At 41.4% G+C, this 19987-nt stretch overlaps 1 protein-coding gene across 5 annotated transcripts in view; it reads left to right on the plus strand.

The window, feature by feature from the left end:
• Positions 1-19764, plus strand: part of LOC137350619 (cytoplasmic polyadenylation element-binding protein 1-like) — a 79549-nt gene extending 59785 nt beyond the window's left edge. For 2 of the 5 annotated variants that reach the window (XM_068015363.1, XM_068015365.1), the window contains exons 4-11: positions 774-1020; positions 2242-2355; positions 10807-10911; positions 11633-11769; positions 12457-12655; positions 16601-16695; positions 16775-16855; positions 17395-19763. In XM_068015363.1, coding sequence (XP_067871464.1) covers positions 774-1020; positions 2242-2355; positions 10807-10911; positions 11633-11769; positions 12457-12655; positions 16601-16695; positions 16775-16855; positions 17395-17505 — 1089 coding nt within the window. In that variant the 3' untranslated portion in view covers positions 17506-19763. Of the gene's footprint in view, positions 1-773; positions 1021-2241; positions 2356-10806; positions 10912-11632; positions 11770-12456; positions 12656-16600; positions 16696-16774; positions 16856-17394 lie in introns of all 5 variants that reach the window. The other 3 variants (XM_068015361.1, XM_068015362.1, XM_068015366.1) reach the window with 3 other exon arrangements.
• The last annotated feature ends 223 nt before the right edge of the window (positions 19765-19987 follow it).

The raw sequence follows: 19987 nt of genomic DNA on the forward strand, positions 1-19987 counted from the left end.
AGTCGTCATTTGAACTAAGTGTGAGGCACTTGCATTGCAACATTGTCCAAAAAAGTTCTACCTCTTTAAAAGTTGGATCCTTCATGCCAAAGATGTGCTATCTATTGTGTGTAAATGAGCTTTTGATGTGACTTAGCTGACCAGTATGATTTTTGTTAGATAAATTGCATCACCTTGGACTATCCTATTTGTTGTTCATATCTAAAATCTTAAGACTCGGTCAATGCAGTTTTAGACTAAATGAGGGCAAAATGTCAATTTAATGAGCATGATTGCAATTGGTGAATGATATTTTGTTAGAGGTATGTGAAATTGTTATAGGAATGCACAATTCAGATACTGGGTCAAATCTCAACTTCATTCTGATTTCTAGATGTTTACCATAAAGTTGGCTTTGGGTTGAACTTTTTCAAACCGCATCCAAATCTCATTCTGCAGGCAAGAGATGGAGTAGATAATTTGCTCTCAAATACTCATTTTGCTACAACTTTTAAGGTCTGAAAGAAATCTGGTGATCCTAGTGCCTGTTACCTCTCTAAACTTTTTAACTTGGTTTAGAATTTGACTTGAACCTTCTTGAAAGCAGGTAGAAATTGTGATGTAATGATTTGCTTTCCGCATTGAAAAATATCTTTTGTGGTAATTCGTAAATCCCTAATATAAGGGTTTCATGACAGCAACTTCATGAGTTTGGTGGAGAAAATGAACTAATTTTTTTTTAACCCTTTTATATAAAGACTATTGAATTTCTGCAATGATATCTTTTTTTTTAGTCAAGCCTTCGCATTTCTCCTCCAATTTCCTTCTTGCCCATGGGTGGAGTAGGCAGGGATCCAATGAAACGAATTGGCATGAGCCCTCGACTGGATCAAGACCAGACTTCAGTGACCAATCCTGTGAGCCCAAATCCCTTCAAAAGATGGTCATCAAATTCTGGGTGGGCAAACTGGGATCTCTTGGAGAGCCCTGAAGATCCTTTTAGTATTGAAAAGGAGGCCAGACTGCATAGACAAGCTGCAGGTAAGTTGGTGAATTTCTGTTTAAAGTTGGACTCTTTGGTTAACATGAGTCTATGTTCTACCATGTCCTTCAAAATTGGATAATCAATTCATTCCATCTGGAAGTGTAAATTAATGCATCTTGAGGGGTGCCTGCTGCTGATCTTCAGAGTGGCTCCCTTCAGTTTGCAAGATTAGTGTAGACCAGTTGGGCTGTTTTTAGGCAGAAAACCATATGGTGCCTGGAAGCTAACCTCTCCAGTCTTGCACTTGTGTTCTGATTTACATCCGTTTGTTCTTGATCTCCAATTTTCATCATAAATCAGCAGATTAATGAAAACATGTTTTTGATGGACAGGGTATCCTCTTTAGGGTAGCTTATAAAGATGGGTGCTTCTAATGCAATAGAAAATGCACCTGACAAAGCACTTTTAAAAAAAATAAATAAATAAATTTCCATCCTGTGATTGCTTAATTGGTAATGTGTGCCAAACACCTCCCTCTATCAAAATGAGTGAATTTTATGTTTGCCTTGAGCACTTTTGATTGCTGTATGAACACTTTTTGGTGTTTTTAAGTTTTGGTTTTTAATTTCCTGAGTGCAAATTAAACTAATTAAATCATGCTCAAGATCCAATGTTTAAAATTCTGTCTGATGGCCTGCTTAACACATGCTGTGCAATAAAACATTGAATGCATGTTGTCTATAAATAATGGTTACCTTTTTTCATTAATTTGGATTTGGATTAATCACATGGATTCGGAAGACCTCCAGTAGTTGAAGCTTTATTTTTGTACCTCAATAATGGGATGCCTCCTATTAATTGTGTGCCCAATAACTCCTATCTCCTGGTGTTGGCTTATTTGTTTCTAACTTCTGTTTTTAGCACAAGTGACATTGGCTTGGCACTGATTTCTCTCCTATAACTGGACTGCAAATTTCTACACTGGAGTGGGGCTTTGCTACCAAGTGTACACTCTTCTGGATATGCTACGCAGAATTAAAGAACTGCAAGCTTCTAAGTAGTAACTAGTTGCTTGCACTCGTATGGTGGGAGGGGAGATGAATGATTTAATATTTGATAAATGGGTTCAAACTCAACCGGTTAGAATGCAACTCCCAGTCACTAAAATTTCAAGGACTTTGCAGTCATGCTAGAGTGCATGGCCTGTTCTAATTTTTATTTTTAAGAGGGTAGAAAGCTAGTGATTGTGAATTTCATACTTTTCTCTTTCCTGAAAGCAATAAGTGAAGCCACGTTTACTTGGAGGGGCCAGCTGCCACCACGGAATTACAAGAACCCAATCTATTCGTGCAAAGTGTTCCTGGGTGGTGTACCCTGGGATATCACTGAAGGTAAATGTCACCATGTAAGGTTGCTGAATCTGAGGGAATAGCTATTGTCGTGCAGGGTACTTAAGCTTGTATTGTAGTTTTGGGATTGCTGTAAAAGTAGTTTTCTGTTCTCAAGCTGACCCTGTTAATGGTATTAAATATAGCAATGGCTTGTGATGAGGTGCTTTGGCTGGTATTTAAATGTGATCACTTTTTTCCAGCTATTCAGAGATGACTCGGATAATCCAATGCTTGCTATGTTTTTTTTTCTCTACTGATGTCGATGGCTACCTGTTGCACTGGAATTCTACATTTGATAGCTGTTGCTGAGATTCCCATAATCCACATTTGATTGGTTTGATGCATCTTGATAACATTTTTACAGCTCTAATGTCCCTGAATCAATTAAATTCAGTTTTTTTTTTAACCAAATGTCATTTGAATTTTTCTCCAACTAAATGATTCTATGCTTATCAAGTTGGCTAACATTAGACAGTTCCAGTGGTTTGTTATTGAGGTCACTTGCTAGTTCCAATATTGCCCTTCTGACAAAGCTGTCTAGTTTATAGTTGAGAATAAATCTACAAGCAGAAGGGCAAATTCTACTAAAAGGTGAACCGACTTCACTGGTTTCAAAACCTATCCTGTTGAAGATGGATTAGGACTGTACCTTGGGTCTGAGGCGATCTTGAGAGCACATTTTTCAGGAGCACTTCTACTCAAATTTCCTATTCAACATTGTTAGCTGTCTTCAGTAGCACTGACAAATATTATGCATTTTCTTCTAATGTATCACCCAGTTTTCCCAGATAGATGGGCACATTGTGCATAAAGCTCTTAATGGTCTTTTTCCTTGTCCTAGATCTTAAATTGAAATGAGAGAGATTGAAGTTTAAGTATCAAGACTGAGTCTTTCTCCTCCACTGTCCTGTTTCTCCCCCAACTCCCCCAGTCATGTAAACTCCCCTAGGAAAAGTCTTTTTCCTTCAGCCACATGTGGCCAATCAACTTTATTGTACCAGCAGGGCAAATCAATCCAGCCAGTTATGGCCCCATCAGTCTATTCTCCATCAGCAAAGTGATGGGTGTCGTCAACAGTGTTATCAAGTGGCACTTACACTTTGGGTTCTGCCAGGGCCACTTGGCTCCTGACCTCATTACAGCTTTGGTTTAAGCATGGACAAAAGAACTGAACCAGAGGTGATTGTGATTGCCCGCGGCATCGAGGAACCCTAGCCAAATTCAAGTTTGGGCGGGTGGGGTAGTTGGAGAAACTCTCCACTAGCTGAGTCATACCTATTACAAAAAAAGCTAGTTGTGGTTGTTGGAGGCCAATCTTCTCTGCCTCAGGACATTAGTGTCCTAGGCCCAGCCATCTTCAGCTGCTTCATCACCTTCCCTCCATTAGGTCAGAAGTGAGGATGTTTGCTGCTGTTCGCAACTCCTCAGATACTGAACCAGTCAGTGTCCATATGCAGGAAGACCTGGACAAAATTCAGCCTTCGGCTGATAAGTGGCAAATAACATTTGCGCCACACAAGTGCTAGCCAGTGACTGTCTCCAGTGCGAATCTAGCCATCTCCCCTTGACGTTCAATGGCATTACCATCGCTGAATCCCCAATGTCTGCATCCTGAGGGTTACCATTAACCAGAAACTGAACATAAATACTGCGGCTGCAAGAGCAGTTCAGAGACTGGGAATTCTGTGGCGAGTAACTCTCCTGACTCCCCAAAGCCTGTCCACCATCTACAAGGCACAAGTCAAGCGTGTGATGGAATACTCTCCACCTGCTTGGATGAATGTGGCTCAGTGTCATCCAGGGCAAAGCAGCCCACTTGATTGGCACCCTTCAACAGTCACTCCCTCTACCATTGGTGCACAGTCCAAGTTTTCCTGCATATGGACACTGGTTCAGTATCTGAGGAGTTGTGAATGGCACTGAACATCATTGTGTACCATATACAAGATGCAGTGCAGCAACTCCGTGCACCTCCTTTGACAGCACCTTTCGAAACCTCTTCCACCTAGAAAAACAAGGGCAGCAGATGTGTGGGAGCACCACCATCTGCAAGTTCCCCTCCAAGCCACATCATCCTGGCTTCGAAATTTATTGCTGTTCCTTCTGTCACTGGATCAAAATCCTAGAACACTCTCCCTAACCGCACTGTGGGTGTACTTGCATTAGCTAGACTGTAATGGTTCAAGAAGGCAGCTCATCGCAACCTTAAAGGTAATTGGGGATGGTAATAAATGCTGGCCTTCCTAGTAAAGCCCACATCCCATGAAATGATTTTTTTTTAAATTGTTACCTTTTTTTGAAGACTTAATGCTCTATCTTCCTGCTGATCCAGTTCAGCACCAAGAGCAGCACAAGATATTCATGGGGAGGATGGATCTAAAATTGGCAAAACCGTGTATTTGGGATTTTTTTTTTTTTTTTGAGCATACATTCTAGTGCCAGCCAAGGAGCAGGCCATTTTGGATCTGGTAGTGTGCCACGAAACAGGATTAATTGACCTCATGGTAAAGGAGCCTGTAGGAAACTTTGATCATACCATGATAGAATTTCACATTCAGTTTGAGGATAAGTATTGTGGGTCACTTATAATTGCCTTTACTTAAGTTTGAGGGTAAAGTTGACTGAAGCCAACTGAGAAAACTGATTAAAAGGTAGGACAGTAGAAAAGCAGTGGCAGACATTTAAGGAGATATTTCATAACACTCTAAGGTATTTTCATTTTGAGACTGAAGGAAACATCATCTGTGGCTAACCAAGGAAGTTGAGCATCGTATCCAATTTTTAAAGTGTACAATACTGCAAAGATTAGTGGTAGGTCAGAGGATTTGGCAGATTTTAGAAACCAGCAAACAATTGCTTTCAAAAAATGTAATGAGAAAGCTAGCTAGAAATTTTAAAAAGTTTCTACAAGTATTTAAAAAGGGTAACTAAAGTGACTAGTCCCTTACAGGTAGAGACTGGGAAACAAGGAAATGGTGCAAGTGTTGAACAGGTATTTTGTGTCTCTTCACGGTAGAAGATAAACATCCCAAGAATACTTGAAAATCAAGATAAAAGGGAGGGAAGAACTAAAGATACCAGGAAAACTATTAGAACTAAAGACTGGCAAGTACCCTGGGCCTGATTGCTTGCATCCTAGGGTCCTTAAAAAGTGGCTGCAGAGATAGTAGATGCATTGGTTGTAATCTTCCAAAATTTCCCTAAGTTCTGGGAAGGTCCCAGTGGATTGGAAAATAGCTAATGTAACCCCTCTATTCAAGAAAAGACTGGCTAACTACCCTATAGTTTCCTGCTAACGTCTGTCATAAGGAAAATGCTAGAATCCATTATGGAGGTACTAGCAGGATATTTAGAAAATCATCATGCCATCAGGCAGAGTCAACATGGTTTTGTGAAAGGGAAATAGTGTTTGAATAATTTTAGCTCTTTTGAGGAAGTAACCAGCAACATGGATCAGGGGACCTGGTAGGTGTGGTGTACTTTGATTTCCAAAAGGCATTCGATAAGGTAACTACATGAAATAAGAGCTCATGGTGTAGGGAGTAACATATTAGCATGGATAGAGGATTGTTAGCTCAAGAAGCTGAGTAGGAATAAATGGGCTATTTTTGGATTGGCAGAATGTGACCAGTGGAATGCTGCAGGGATCAGTGCTGGATCCTCAACTATTCACAATCTACATCAATGTTTTGGATGTAGGGACCGAATGTATGGTAGCCAAATTTGCTGATGACACAGGTTCTCTTGACAACTTACTTTCCTACCTAAGAATCTACAAAGGGATATAGATAGGTTAAGTGGACAAAGTTTTGGCAGATGGAGTATACTGTAGCAAAATGTGAATTTGTCCAGTTTGGCAGGAAGAATAGAAAAGCAGTATATTTGAATGGCAAGAGACTGTACAACTTTGCAGTACAGAGGGATCTGGGTGTCCTGGTACATGAATCACAAAGTTAGTATTCCAGTTATGCAAGCTAGATTTTAGGAAGGCAAATAGAATGTTTGTTGCAAGGGGAGTAGGGAAGTTTTGCTACTGTACAGACCCTTAAACCACATCTGGAGCACTGTAGTTTTTGAGTCTCTGGACTCAAAGGATATAATTGCATTAGAAGCAGTTCAGTGAAGGTTCACTCAACTGATCCCTGGGATGAAGGTTGAGCCTATAAGCATTAGAGTTTAGAAGAATGAGGTGATCTTATTGAAACAAGATCTTATGGGGACTTGACAGGGTAGATGTTGAGAGGATGTTTCCCCTTGTGGGGGAGTCTAGAAGTAGGGGGCACAGTTTAAAAATAAGGGGTCTCCCAATTAAGATGGAGATGAGGTTTTTTTTGAGGGTTATAAGTCTTTGGAATTCTCTTCCCCAGAGAGCAGTGGAGGCTGGGTCTTTGAATTTTTTTTTTTAATTCATTCGTGGGATGTGGGTGTCATTGGCTATGCCAGCATTTATTGCCCATCCCTAATTGCCCTTAAGGTGGTGGTGAGCTGCTGCCTTGAACTGCTGCAGTCCATGTGAGGTAGGTACACCCACAGAGCTGTTAGGAAGGGAATTCCAGGATTTTGACCCAGTGACAGTGAAGGAATGGCAATATAGTTCCAAGTCAGGATGGTGTGTGACTTGGATGGGAACTTGCAGGTGGTGGTGATCCCATGCATCTGCTGCTCTTGTCCTTTTCAAGGTGGTAGAGGTTGTGGGTTTGGAAGGTACTGTCAAAGGAGCCTTGGTGCGTTGCTGCAGTGCATCTTGTAGATGGTACACACTGCCACTGTCTGTGTTGGAGGGAGTGAATGGCACACCATCCACAAATGGGCTGCTTTGTTCTGGATGGTTTCGAGCTTCTTGAGTGTTGTTTGAGCTGCACCCATCCAGGCAAGTGGAGAGTATTCCATCATGCTCCTGATTTACACCTTGTAGATGGTGGACAGGCTTTGGGGAGTCAGGAGGTGAGTTACTCCCCTCAGGATTCCTAGCCTCTGACCTGTTCTTGTAGCCACGGTATTTATATGGCTACTCCAGTTCAGTTTCTGGTCAATGGTAGCCCCCTAGGATGTTGATAGTGGGGGATTCAGTGATGGTAATGCCATTGAATGTCAAGGGGAGGTGGTTAGATTTCTCTTGTTGGAGATGGTCATTGCCTGGCACTTGTGTGGCACAAATGTTACTTGCCACTTATCATCCCAAGCCTGGATATTGTCCAGGTCTTGCTGCATTTCTACATGGACTGCTTCAGCATCTGAGGAGTCACGAATGGTGCTGAACATTGTGCAATCATCAGCGAACATCCCCACCTCTGACCTTATGATTGAAGGAAGGTCATTGATGAAGCAGCTGAAGATGGTTGGGCCTAGGACACTACCCTGAGGAACTCCTGCAGTGATGTCCTGGAGCTCAGATGTTTGACCTCCAACAACCACAGCCATCTTCCTTTTGCGCTAGGTATGACTCCAGCCAGCAAAGTTTTCCCCTGATTCCCATTGAATCAGTTTTGCTATGGCTCCTTGATGCCATACTCAGTCAAATGCTGCCTTGATGTCAAGGGCAGTCACTCTCTCCTCACCTCTGGAGTTCAGCTCTTTTGTCCATGTTTGAACCAAGGCTGTAATGAGGTCAGGAGCTGAGTGGCCCTGGCAGAACCCAAACTGAGCATCACTGAGCAGGTTATTACTAAGCAAGTGCTGCTTGATGGCACTGTTGACACCTTCCATCACTTTACTTTTTGAGAGTAGACTGATGGGGCAGTAATTGGCTGGGTTGGACTTGCCCTGTTTTTTGTGTACAGGACATACCTGGGCAATTTTCCACATTGCCAGGTAGATGCCAGTGTTGTAGCTATTCTCGAACAGCTTGGCTAGGGGTGTGGCAAATTCTGGAGCACAGGTCTTCAGTACTATTGCCAGAATATTGTCAGGACCCATAGCCTTTGCAGTATCCAGTGCCTTCAGTCATTCCTTGATATCACGTGGAGTGAATCGAATTGGCTGAAGTCTGGCATCTGTGATGCTGGGGACTTCAGGAGGAGGCCGAGATGGATCATCAACTCAGCACTTCTGGCTGAAGATTGTTGCAAATGCTTCTGCCTTATCTTTCGCACTGATGTGCTGGGCTCCCTCATCATTGAGGATGGGGATATTTGTGGAGCCACCTCCTCCAGTTAGTAGTTTAATTGTCCGCCATTCACAACTAGATATGGCAGGACTGCAGAGCTTGGATCTGATCTGTTGGTTATGGGATCGCTTAGCTCTCTATTTCATGCTGCTTATGCAGTTTGGCATGCAAGTAGTCCTGGGTTGTAGCTTCACCAGGTTCACACCTCCATTTTGAGGTATGGCTGGTGCTGCTTCTGGCATACCCTCCTACACTCTTCATTGAACCAGGGTTGGTCTCCTGGTTTGATGGTAATGGTAGAGTGGGGGATATGGTAAGCCATGAGGAATACAGATTGTGGTTGAGTACAATTTCTGCTGTTGCTGATGGCCCACAGCGTCTCATGGATGTCCAGTTTTTTGCATGGCTAGATCTGTTCGAAATCTATCCCATTTAGCACAGTGATAGTGCCACACAACATGATGGATGGCATCCTCAATGTGAAGGCGGGACTTTGTCTCCACAAGGACTGTGCGGTGGTCACTCCTACCAATACAGTCATGGACAGAAGCATCCGAGGCAGGCAGATTGGTGAGGACAAGGTTAAGTGTTTTTTCCCTCGTGTTGGTTCCCCCACCACCTACCGCAGACCCAGTCTAGCAGCTATGTCCTTTAGTACTCAGTCAGTAGTGGTGCTACCGAGCCACTCTTGGTGATGGACATTGAAGTCCCCCACCCAGAGTACATTTTGTGCCCTTGCCACCCTCAGTGCTACCTCCAAATGGTGTTCAACATGGAGTACTGAGTCATCAGCTGAGGGAGGGCGGTAGGTGGTAATCAGTAGGTTACCTTGCCCATGTTTGGCCTGATGCCATGAGACTTCATGGGGTCCGGAGTCTATGTTGACTCCCAGGGCAACTCCCTCCCTACTGTGGACCACTGTCCCGCCACCTCTGGTCTGTCCTGCTGGTGGGACAGGACATACCTGGGGATGGTGATGGCAGTGTCTGGGACATTGTCTGTAAGATATGATTCCGTGAGTATGACAATGTCAGGCTGTTGCTTGACTAGTCTGTGGGACAGCTCTCCCAACTTTGGCACAAGCACCCAGATGTTAATAAGGAGGACTCCGCTGGGTCGACGGGGCTGGGTTTGCCATTGTCGTTTCCGGTGCCTAGGTCGATGCCGGGTGGTCTGTCCGGTTTCATTCCTTTTATATCGACTTCGTAGCAGTTGGGTACAACTGAGTGGCTTGCTAGGCCATTTCAGAGGGCATGTAAGAATAACCACATTGCTGTGGGCCTGGAGTCACATGTAGACCAGACCAGGTAAGGACAGCAGATTTCCTTCCCTAAAGGACATTAGTGAACCCAGTGAATATATTCAAGACTGAGTTAGATTTTTTTTTTTTCGACTGACCAGGGAGCCCAGAATTATGGGGGGGCAGACAGGAAAGGTGTTGAAACCACAATCTGATCTTATCGAATTGCAGACCTAAGGGGCCAAATGGCCACCTACTCACAATTCTTGTGTTCTAGTGGAATGGTCTGTTGCGTTGGATAAATCTTTGGACTTAATAAAGGGACAGTCCATTGCTAACTATTTTGGACAGCAGCAGCCATTTTGACTATTTGCAAAGCTGCAACCTGGAGCAGCCCAAATTTTAATCAACCATTGGCCTCTGCATCTCAAAGATTGCTACTTCACCCAAAATACTGTTTGATTCATCTTGAACAATGTGATGAGGATAATATCCTCGTATTTTAAGTTGTTACTTTAATTCTTCAGTCATCCTTCACAATCCCCTTGAACAGTGAATGAATGTGATTAGCCTCTTGTCATATCTAGTGATTTCAAATCAGTGGCATTTAACATTGTAATCGGATATAGTTTGTTACTGAACTTGTAGTGCAGCTATCTGTACTAAAATTTGGGCTGCGGCAGATGTTTTATTTTGGGCATGCTGCATATTGCTATTACAAACTGGCTATTTGTATAGCTGCTCTGAGCTAGAAATGTGTTAATACTGATCTGAAAACCAGTGGAGACCATACTCGGAAGTGAGTCGGATGTAAATAACTGGCATTCTGGGACTCCAACATCCGATTTTGATTTTTGACTAAATTCTAATAGCAGCAGTTTGTGAGGCCCCCTTATTGAATTCAGACAGAGTTGACTTTCTTAAACTATACGTTCGTGTGGCCAGTCAGTGTCCAAGTTGACTTCTGTGGTTATCCTTCCTTTGTTCTGGTGAGGACTCGTATGTTTTATGGCCTGTAAATAATAGGCTTGTCATGGCATAATGCATTAAATTAGTTGTTTGTCAGTGATATTTAATGTTTTTAAACTTTTTTTTTCTTCCGTAGTTGGACTGATAAATACTTTCAGGGTATTTGGTTCATTGAGTGTGGAATGGCCGGGTAAGGATGGCAAGCACCCTCGATGCCCACCCAAAGGTAATATGCCGAAAGGTAATGAGAGCTGAGATATGGTAGGACACTTTACCTGTTCTGACAGTCACAGTCACTAAGGTTGAGGGTCAGAGCACTGGTATGCATGCAGCTACAACTGTTACCAAGCCACCTTGGATAGCAAGTAAGGGTACATAAGGCTACACTGGTTTTAATGGTGAAGGCTGGTGCATTTCATTTTAAATGAAAATCTTCATTGCACTGTACACTTGAGACATTGAGAGAGTGCTGTACCAGAATGAAATGTCTGCCATCTAATCGTGAAGATGCAAGCATCTTCACTGTAGTTCTCTTGGCAGTTTGGTTCCCTACTCATCAAATAAGTGTTTTAAATTCAGCTCCCTGTAAAAGACCATTAGTTTGGCTTGCATAAAAATTCTGTGAGCTTGGTTGTCATGTTTGGAATCCAACCTGTAGGGTTGTATTTGATTCTAAATATTTCTCTACTTGAGGAATTGCCAAGTATTTTCATGGAACAGGATTACTTCAAAGTACATAAGCATGATCTCTGTTCAAGTATCTCAATTTTGGAACAACCCTGTTTAAGTAGAAATCCAAACTTTTTACAGCCATTTTATTTGAGATCTGCCATTAATGATTTTGGTTCATAATTATTCTTGGAGAAAAAATATGGAAAGATGCACTCTTGCATCTTCAGTGATTAAAGGAATTGAATCTTGCCCTATAAACTATAGTTAATGGGTTTTTTTTAAATTCCTAGGTTACGTCTACTTGGTTTTTGAATCTGAGAAATCTGTACGTGCATTACTGCAATCCTGCACACATGACCTTATGAGTACTGATGGTGCAAGTGAATATTATTTCAAGATGTCAAGTCGCAGGATGCGCTGTAAAGAGGTATCGTTCACGTTGAGGGATTCGTTTTAAAATGTTAAAGTCAGAATTTAAACTATTCTATCTAGAGGTAGTTTAAATCTGCCTGTGGCTGACCTAGTTCTATTAGTGATGCTGTGTCCAAAAGGCTCATTGATTTTTGCCAACTTTGCCTCTGGTCCTGTAAATAACTCTTGCTACTGGTTTAGCATGAAACCAGTATTGTACTACATGGTCTGTGAAATTGGGTTTGAGCTCTTAATTGGTCATCCTGCATGTGGTTTTTCACTACACAAGGTAAGAGGTTTGGCTTAGAATGGAGTAGTATTAACTAACTTTAAATTGTAATGCTGAGTTTTGCTGTTGAGCACTTAAAAGCTTTTTGTTACTGCAAAATGAAGACCAAACACTCGGATAAACTGTAATGCAGCCTGTCCCCACTTGTCAAGCTTTCAGTTCTCTTTGGGCTGGCTTTGTTGAAAGAAGCAAAACATCGCTGCCTTCTGCCCTACCTCTGGGGAGGAGAGAAATGGTAATCAAATGGAGTCTTCTGCTTAGTATCTCATTGTAGCCAGTCTCTTTAACCTCTTAAGAGTTTAATGGATTGGAGCTCTGTCAGATGGTGTTTTGTGGATTCAGTTTCTTGTCTTTCGTTTTGAAGGACAGTTGATGTCTGTCTAAAACAGTCTTTGCTCTAACCTTTTTTTCTAGGTGCAAGTTATACCTTGGGTCCTTTCTGACAGCAACTTTGTCCGTAGCCCATCCCAGCGCCTGGATCCTAGTAAAACTGTGTTTGTTGGAGCACTGCATGGAATGTTGAATGCAGAAGCCTTGGCAGCAATCATGAATGACTTATTTGGAGGAGTAGTATATGCTGGTATTGATACTGACAAGCACAAGTATCCAATTGGTATGTTACATCTGTACTAGGTATTCCCTGAAAATTTATTCCCGTGTTCCTTATTTTAATTTGGCCCCTTCATTTTAACTAATCTAGTATTTTAGAAATGCTGGAACCTAATCTAGTTGATGCGTGGATCAGTTTTTTTTTGGTGTTTGTGGTACTGCTTTCTTGGAAAGCACTTACAATATGAATTATGTAACCACAGCAGCCTAATGGCAGGACTACAGGAAGTCTAACTTTGGCTGGCTTAAGAGCAACATTGACAAATTGCTTGTCCACAACCTTGGTTAAGGAAATGTGCAACAAATCTGAGATTGTTGTTTCCTTGTGGGTCTATGGGTCTACCCCACCACTGACTCTGCTGTCCTCTTCACTTTTTTAACATTGATACATGGTCCCCTGTTCTGGGAAGAATCCTGTTCTGATTGATCTGGCTGAGGCCAAGAATTTTGATGTGCAGTGGCAAGTGGTTACTGTTGCTTTTGGGTCTGTTTTCCTGAATATAATTCAAAAGCCACGCTCCTGAAAGAACTAGGCTTGTGTTTGGCACACCATTGGCTGCCTGAGGAGAAATGAGCTTTACACCAGCTGAACATAGCTACTAATGTTGTAGATTAGCAGTATTTGTGTTGGCTATGTAAATATAAATGAAGGGATTGCAGTCAAAAATAGCTTTGGGGAAAATAGTATACATGGCTGTATGAGGTTTTAAATGTAGTTGAATTTTTCTGGAGGCAGTAGGTCACACAAAGCTTTAGTAATCTGAGCTTGGCTCTCTATTCACTGTATGCACTTATAATTGCAACGCTGGAACATTTCAAGTACACGGCCCCTTTATGGGCCAGATGGTACCTACTAGCTGTGTGTGCCACTGTAGCAGTCGCAGTCTTGTTTTCCTTTTGTCTTGGAGACGCTGTACAGAACTTGTGGAATTGCCTGTTATGTATGCCCATCTTCCCTCAAACTCTAGCTTTGTGGTATGCAAGAAGAGGGGTGGTGTAAAGAGTTTGTAACCAATTCAGTTTGATTTAAGTCTAGGAACATGTAGATTAGCTTATTGAAGGCAGTGGTGTATCAGCTGTCCACTGTGACTGACTCTCTTTAGCTTCCATTGTTTTGGCAAAGCTGTTGTCTTTCTTTATGGAGCATTTTATGCTTGTAGCAATCTTAAACTCTGCCTCTACTGAAAATGAGGACGCTTCTTTAACTTGTTTCAAGAATATAAACAACACTAGCGAGGCTGCATTTATCGCTCATCCCAAGTTGCTCTGAGAAGGTGTAGTGCCTATGATGCCTTCTGCATTTTGTATGCAGAGGTTATAAGGAACGTACCTACACGTGATGAGATGTTGGCTTGTTTTTTGCTTGGAGCTTTGAGTTAATATTGGATGGATCTTTTTCCGTACTGCTGCTGCAGGCTGTAAAGGCTTTGTACAGAGTTATGAACTAGGCCTTGTATTGTCTGTCTTTAGTACTAAACCAGCATTTGTCCAGCTATAAGGTAACACTGCACTGGTTTCAGTTCTCTATATTGGTTGAAGACTCTGCTGAGTGACCAGTACATTGTTCTGCATTTAATTCCATAGCATTAATGCCTGCTAATGAGTTTTGAATTTGTTGTAATAGTTAAGTTTGGCACTAGTAGAATGGCTGCTTAGAGCGGCAATGGCAACAGATCAGGAATCCAAAATCTCTGCTGCAAGAGTTCACCTTTCAGTAGAATTGTGTTCCAGCTATATGTGGAGAAGATTGTGTTCAATATTAAATGCCCTACCTTTTGTGGAATTGCATATTTACCTCCATTTTTTTTTGTTACTCAGATTTATAAAAGCTACGAGATTTTACTGAGGTACTTTGTGTCGAAAGCAGGTTCTATGAATGCTACCTTTTCCAAATTAGTTTGTGCTGCTGTGGCCAGGCAAGGAGGGGGTCTCTTGTTCGCCTTTCGCCCTTCCCCTTTGACCGCAACAGGGTTTATTTCCTTTTTTTTAAAAAAAAGTGGTTATGCTCGCTACCTCTGTTTTACCCTTCCCCTAATGTGATTGCGAAGAACCAAGCGGACAGGTTCTCTTGTTTAAACAAAATAAGTTTGTTACACTTAACATTCTAACCCGATTTAAATACTAAAAATATGCTACACATTCTTGCATACCTTCACACGAGAGTTCCAAACACAAATTGATTAGAGGGAAACCGATTTTGGTTGGATTAAAGTCCAGAATAAATGGAAGTTAGTCTGTAAGTCCGGCAGTCCTCAGCAGAAGCTGTGCTCTTGAAGTCCTCGCTGGTCCAAGTGCACAGTGGTTGGCTTGCTTTGGTCAAGGCTCCTGAATGCAGAATGAGGTGTCTGTTCTTTCCTGTTCCCCTGGTTAGTGGCTGAGGGGGGTGGGCAACAGTGGATGGGTCCCCCAGTCGCAGCTGGTTCATGAGATTTTCTGGGGAGAGATGGGGGAGCAGCTGCCATCTTTGCTGCTATGCCTTCAGTTGTTGTCTGTCACAAAACTTTAGTTTCCTTCAGAGATGAGCCGGCAGTCACGTGGTTCTATCAGTCCCCTTTTTCCAGTGAGGTTTTTTCTGGAAACTTATGAAATTTAAGGTGCTATGTGTCCCAGGGTGTCTGTCCACACTTTGAGGGGGTTGGCTCTTTCAAAGTCAATGGGTGGTAATAGCCTTGACAGCTGTGCTTAAAGCAATTCTAGGTAATTCAAACACTTGGAGCAAGCCATAGTTCTGGCTGAGTTTCTGTTTGACTGTCTCCAGTCCAATTTCCTGGTGTTTCAAATGTAAATTGCAGTGGCCATCTTGGCTGCTAGTTTTGTATATTAAAAAAAAAAGTAGGATTTTTCCATTAAAAGCCTAATATAAGTTTCCAACTATGAAATTAATATGTCCCATTTTGGCACATAGGGCTTTCCTGATGGTTGGTACTTTCAGAATGTGGAGTATTACCACAATACATCTGTAGGAGCTTGTTGAAAAACTACAAAGACCTTGTGTGCATTTTTTCCTTATGTGCCTGCTTTACTAGGTAGAGTTGCTGCTATGGGTGCAAGTTTTATTTTGTATATCACTGAAGGCAAAACTTTCCATGAACTAGTGCAATTGGACAGTGTTCGAATGTAATAAATGTTTGACATTTTGAGTGGTTAACCATATGCAGTTTGAAGCAACTAAACTGCATTATCAGTGAAACCTGAGTAACCTGTTTAAATTATTGAACTTCAAAATAAACTATTTGCATGTTACTTGGGTACAGTTAATCTATTCAAAAGCTTTTAAAATGTTCCTATTAATGCAGTCACACCCAAAAGAATCCACAATTCTTCGAGCCTCCTCCTAGGCCTGCAAACAAGCATGGAGTCCCAATTGTGTTCATTCTGGGGTAGGGCCTGCTTCTAATGTAAAAGATTGTGGAAACTCAAATTTGCACCTAAAATGCTGTGATCTTTTTCACATTTTTGTGCTGATTTTGGGCAAATTATGACCAAAAAGCCAGTGCAATAAGTAAACTCCAGGCCAAGAATTGAATCCATAATTAAGTTTTATAACCCATGGCATTCAGAATAGATTTACTGATGAATTTTGCTCCAAGCAAGATTGATTTTATATATATTTGTCTTTAACATGTTGAAATGAGCCTCCACAGCCCTTTGGGATAGAGAATTCCAAAGATTCACCACCTTCTAAGGGAAGAGATTCCTCCTCATCTCTGTCTTAAATGGCCTACTCCTTCTGAGATGTCCCCTTGTTCTAGACTCACCAGCCAGGGGAAACATCCCATCTCCATCCACCCTGTCACACCCTTTAATTGTATTGCAAGTTACTGTATAAAGTGCTTGGGCCACATGAGATGTGTGGCACAAGTTTTCTTAAACTGCATTGGAGATTCTATACATCTACAATGTAGATGATCCAAAAACTAATTGAATCTTTAGCTTGCTTTGTATTTAGGTTCTGGTCGAGTCACTTTTAATAATCAGCGCAGTTACCTGAATGCAGTTGGAGCAGCCTTTGTAGAGATAAAGACTCCAAAGTTTACTAAAAAGGTAAAAGTCCAAAATTCTGAATTTTCTCTTTGTAGAGGAAGAAAATATTTTGACTTAGTGAAAAACCTTTCTTTTAAAGGTGCAGATTGATCCCTACCTAGAGGACTCCATGTGTCAGGCATGCAGTGCTCAACCAGGACCATTCTTCTGCAGAGATCCGGTGAGCTATCTCAGGGCTTGGGAGCATGATGGTTCGTTCATTCCCAGATTATTTCCAACCCTTCTGAAAATTAGGGCTATGATACCAAATAATTACTATTTGGCCTAATATACTATGGTGCATTTAGTATTCTGGTTCGACATGCTTTTGGATTATAACCTCCAAATTGAACTTAATCCACTGATTTATAGTTTACCTATTGAGCTTAGTTTTGGAATATGTGGGTAAATGGTTTCACAAACAATAAGAATTGACTGCTCACAAGTTTGACTAGTGAATTTTGTTTTGCTGTATGGTTAATAACAGGACTCATTGCTTCAGTGCCTCAGTGTTAACGCAAGCTAGCCAGATACAGTTGCTGGATGAGTTGCTTGACCCAAATCTCAATTTCATCAGCTTGATTTTGGTACAGGTTCAGTTCGAAATTTAATCAGCTTTGTGACTTGAATTTCCATTTTCGTTAGTATATGTATTAAAGCTTAGCTCAGTTCAACTTTTTACCAACAAATAAAACCAGTTACTTGTCCTGCTTCTTACAGGTCTGCTTCAAATACTTCTGTCGTTCATGCTGGCAGTGGCAGCATTCTCTTGAGGTCCTCCGCCACCACCGTCCGTTAATGCGTAATCAGAAGAACCGTGATTCTAGCTAAAACCGCAGAGAAAATGTGCGATTTCGGTTTCAGTTGAGTGAGCTGGGGATAGGCTCAGACTGGGAACAGCGATTATGGACTGAAGTTCACTCCTGCACTTGCTATTTGCTGTTTAATATTCACAATCGCACTATGCACAGTGAATTCCATGGGGTATTGGGGCCCACCACAGCAGTTCCCAGACAAAAGTTCTGCACCGAGGTGATAGCCAGGTCTTGAAGGTGTTGAAGCAAATGGCTTCACATTAGATTTTTAGGCTTTTTTACATTCCTTGCATTTTGACAATGTTGCAAGTTCATTACCTTTCCACTAGCGGTTGCCATACAGTGCCTTTAAATTTTTTTTCTCCATCAGGACCGCAGATACTGGTGAATATTCAGCCGGTTTTTTACTTAACTACAAGGCAGAGGAGTGCTTTATTTAGCAATCAAATTCAATATTTTACGCTCAGTTTTTACAGATGCAACTGCCTTTTTAAGGCTTCATTTTTTGACCAGTTTTTTTTTACACTGTTAAAAAGGTTTTAGTCAAACACAACAGTGACTCTTTCCTGGCGGCTTTTAACATTTTTGTGTCTGGGGCTGCTATTATGGACCCTGGGTCATTGTTGTAAATCAAGATGTTTGCAACCAATGGTGTGGATTTATGGATTAGAAACTGGACTGAAATAACGACATTCGAGCTGCTGTACATAGTTTTAAGATGTTCTTTGCACTTTTTAATTTGCACTATGGGTAGGTAGAGGTTTTTAATCACCATTCTCACTGATGATGTGGTTTTCTTTTTTTGTACTTGAGCAGAAGGGGTTTCATGGCCGGGCCAGGCTGAGTATCCGGTTTAGGCCCCTTTTCGGGCAGTTGCTCATTACCGTTGAAAAGGATGAGAAGCTATTACTGAGGCCAGCTGAGCAGCTGCTTGGGTCTCTAAGTTACTTGAGGTTTTTACTCTTGTGGTTTTTGATCTGAAGCTGTGTGCCAAAGAACCAGTGTCCTTAACTTTTTTTTTTGCTGAGCTGTTGCCTTGTCGCTCGCCCAGCTGCTGTTGAGCATTAGTAAGGTCTCTACCTCACTGTTGTGGTATGCAGGTGTGACTGCAGTTACCTGAAGTTGTGGAGTAAGCTGTTAAATGTTGGGCACAAGAATAAACCCTGTTGAAGCAGAAACTAGTGTTAAACATGTCTCATGTACCAGTGTAGTGCAAAAGTTTCTCAACTGTTTCCACTAAACCAGAGGCACAAAAGAGCCTATATTGTACATAATGGCCAAACATCCCAGTAATCCATCTGCTGATGTATTGCTGAACTTGCAGTGACTAAATTGTAGCAATCCTTCAGTGTGGTCGTGACCAATGAATGGAGTATACTGGCCATTGACATCCAGACTTGCTGTAAGTAAAGACCCAAATGGAATAAAACCCATGATGTTCACAGTATAATATGTTGTGGAGTGATTTTTTTATTTTGTTCGTATTCTGTGATTCAGATTGCTATGTGTATCACCAATAAAACAGACTAAATAAATTGGTTTCTAAATGATCAAGTAGTCCTTCTAATCACAATTTTTTTGATTGACCAACATCAATCCAGTTTACATTTGCCTCAAAACCTTTTTAATCTGGGTGCTTTTCACATTGCATGACTAAAACTGAATTGCAAACTCTTCAAAGCAATGATTTTTTTTGGATTTATGCTGCTGTATGCCTGACTTTTGAATTGCTGTCTGTTCTATAAGTGTCTCAATTATATTTCAATGTATTTTAATACCACACCAGAAATAGAAGTTTCTACATAGGGGCAGTCATTTCATCTGCCTTTGTCTGTTTAATGAGTTACAAATTACATTTCAAAAGATGGTGAATAATTTCCTGTCCAATGCTTTCGCAAGTAATTTTGATTTAAAGAAGCAAAACTAGTGAATTGAATTCTGTTTCTGTATATGATCCTGCAGTACCCATTATTCCGAGATTGCTTTCCACTTTGAATTGAATCGTCTGTTTAAATTTGTAGGACTACATGTTCCAATGTGACTTTGGTAAGCTGGCTGTTTACAGATATTGTTTCGGATTCTGCAGACTTTGTCGTGTGGAACCTGTGCACACTACATGTGCCTTTGCTCTTGAATCAGTAGAATAATTACATGCTGATAAAAAATTTTTTGAAGCATTGAATGTTGAAGATGCAGATGAAACTGAATTTAGAACATGGGTGTGTGTGCGGATAAGAGGGCATAATGTGAAACCCAACTTTTCTGTTCTTGGGCTGTGTATTAAACATTTCAAGTTGAGCTCAATATTGTTGCTGAATTTCTGCAGTACTTGATGCTTAGGTAGGATTTTGTCATGGAAAATCCTATTAATCTACCAATGATGAACAAATAACTGGTGTTCAAGGTAGGATACTGTGTGACTTGGGGCTATTGTTCCAATGGAGTATTTGTTTTCTTGTGGCTGCCTCAGGGTTGGGGGGATGCAGTCAAACTAAGCC

This window comes from Heterodontus francisci, chromosome 35 (assembly GCF_036365525.1).
Source record: "Heterodontus francisci isolate sHetFra1 chromosome 35, sHetFra1.hap1, whole genome shotgun sequence".
Classification (NCBI taxonomy): Eukaryota; Metazoa; Chordata; class Chondrichthyes; order Heterodontiformes; family Heterodontidae; genus Heterodontus; species Heterodontus francisci.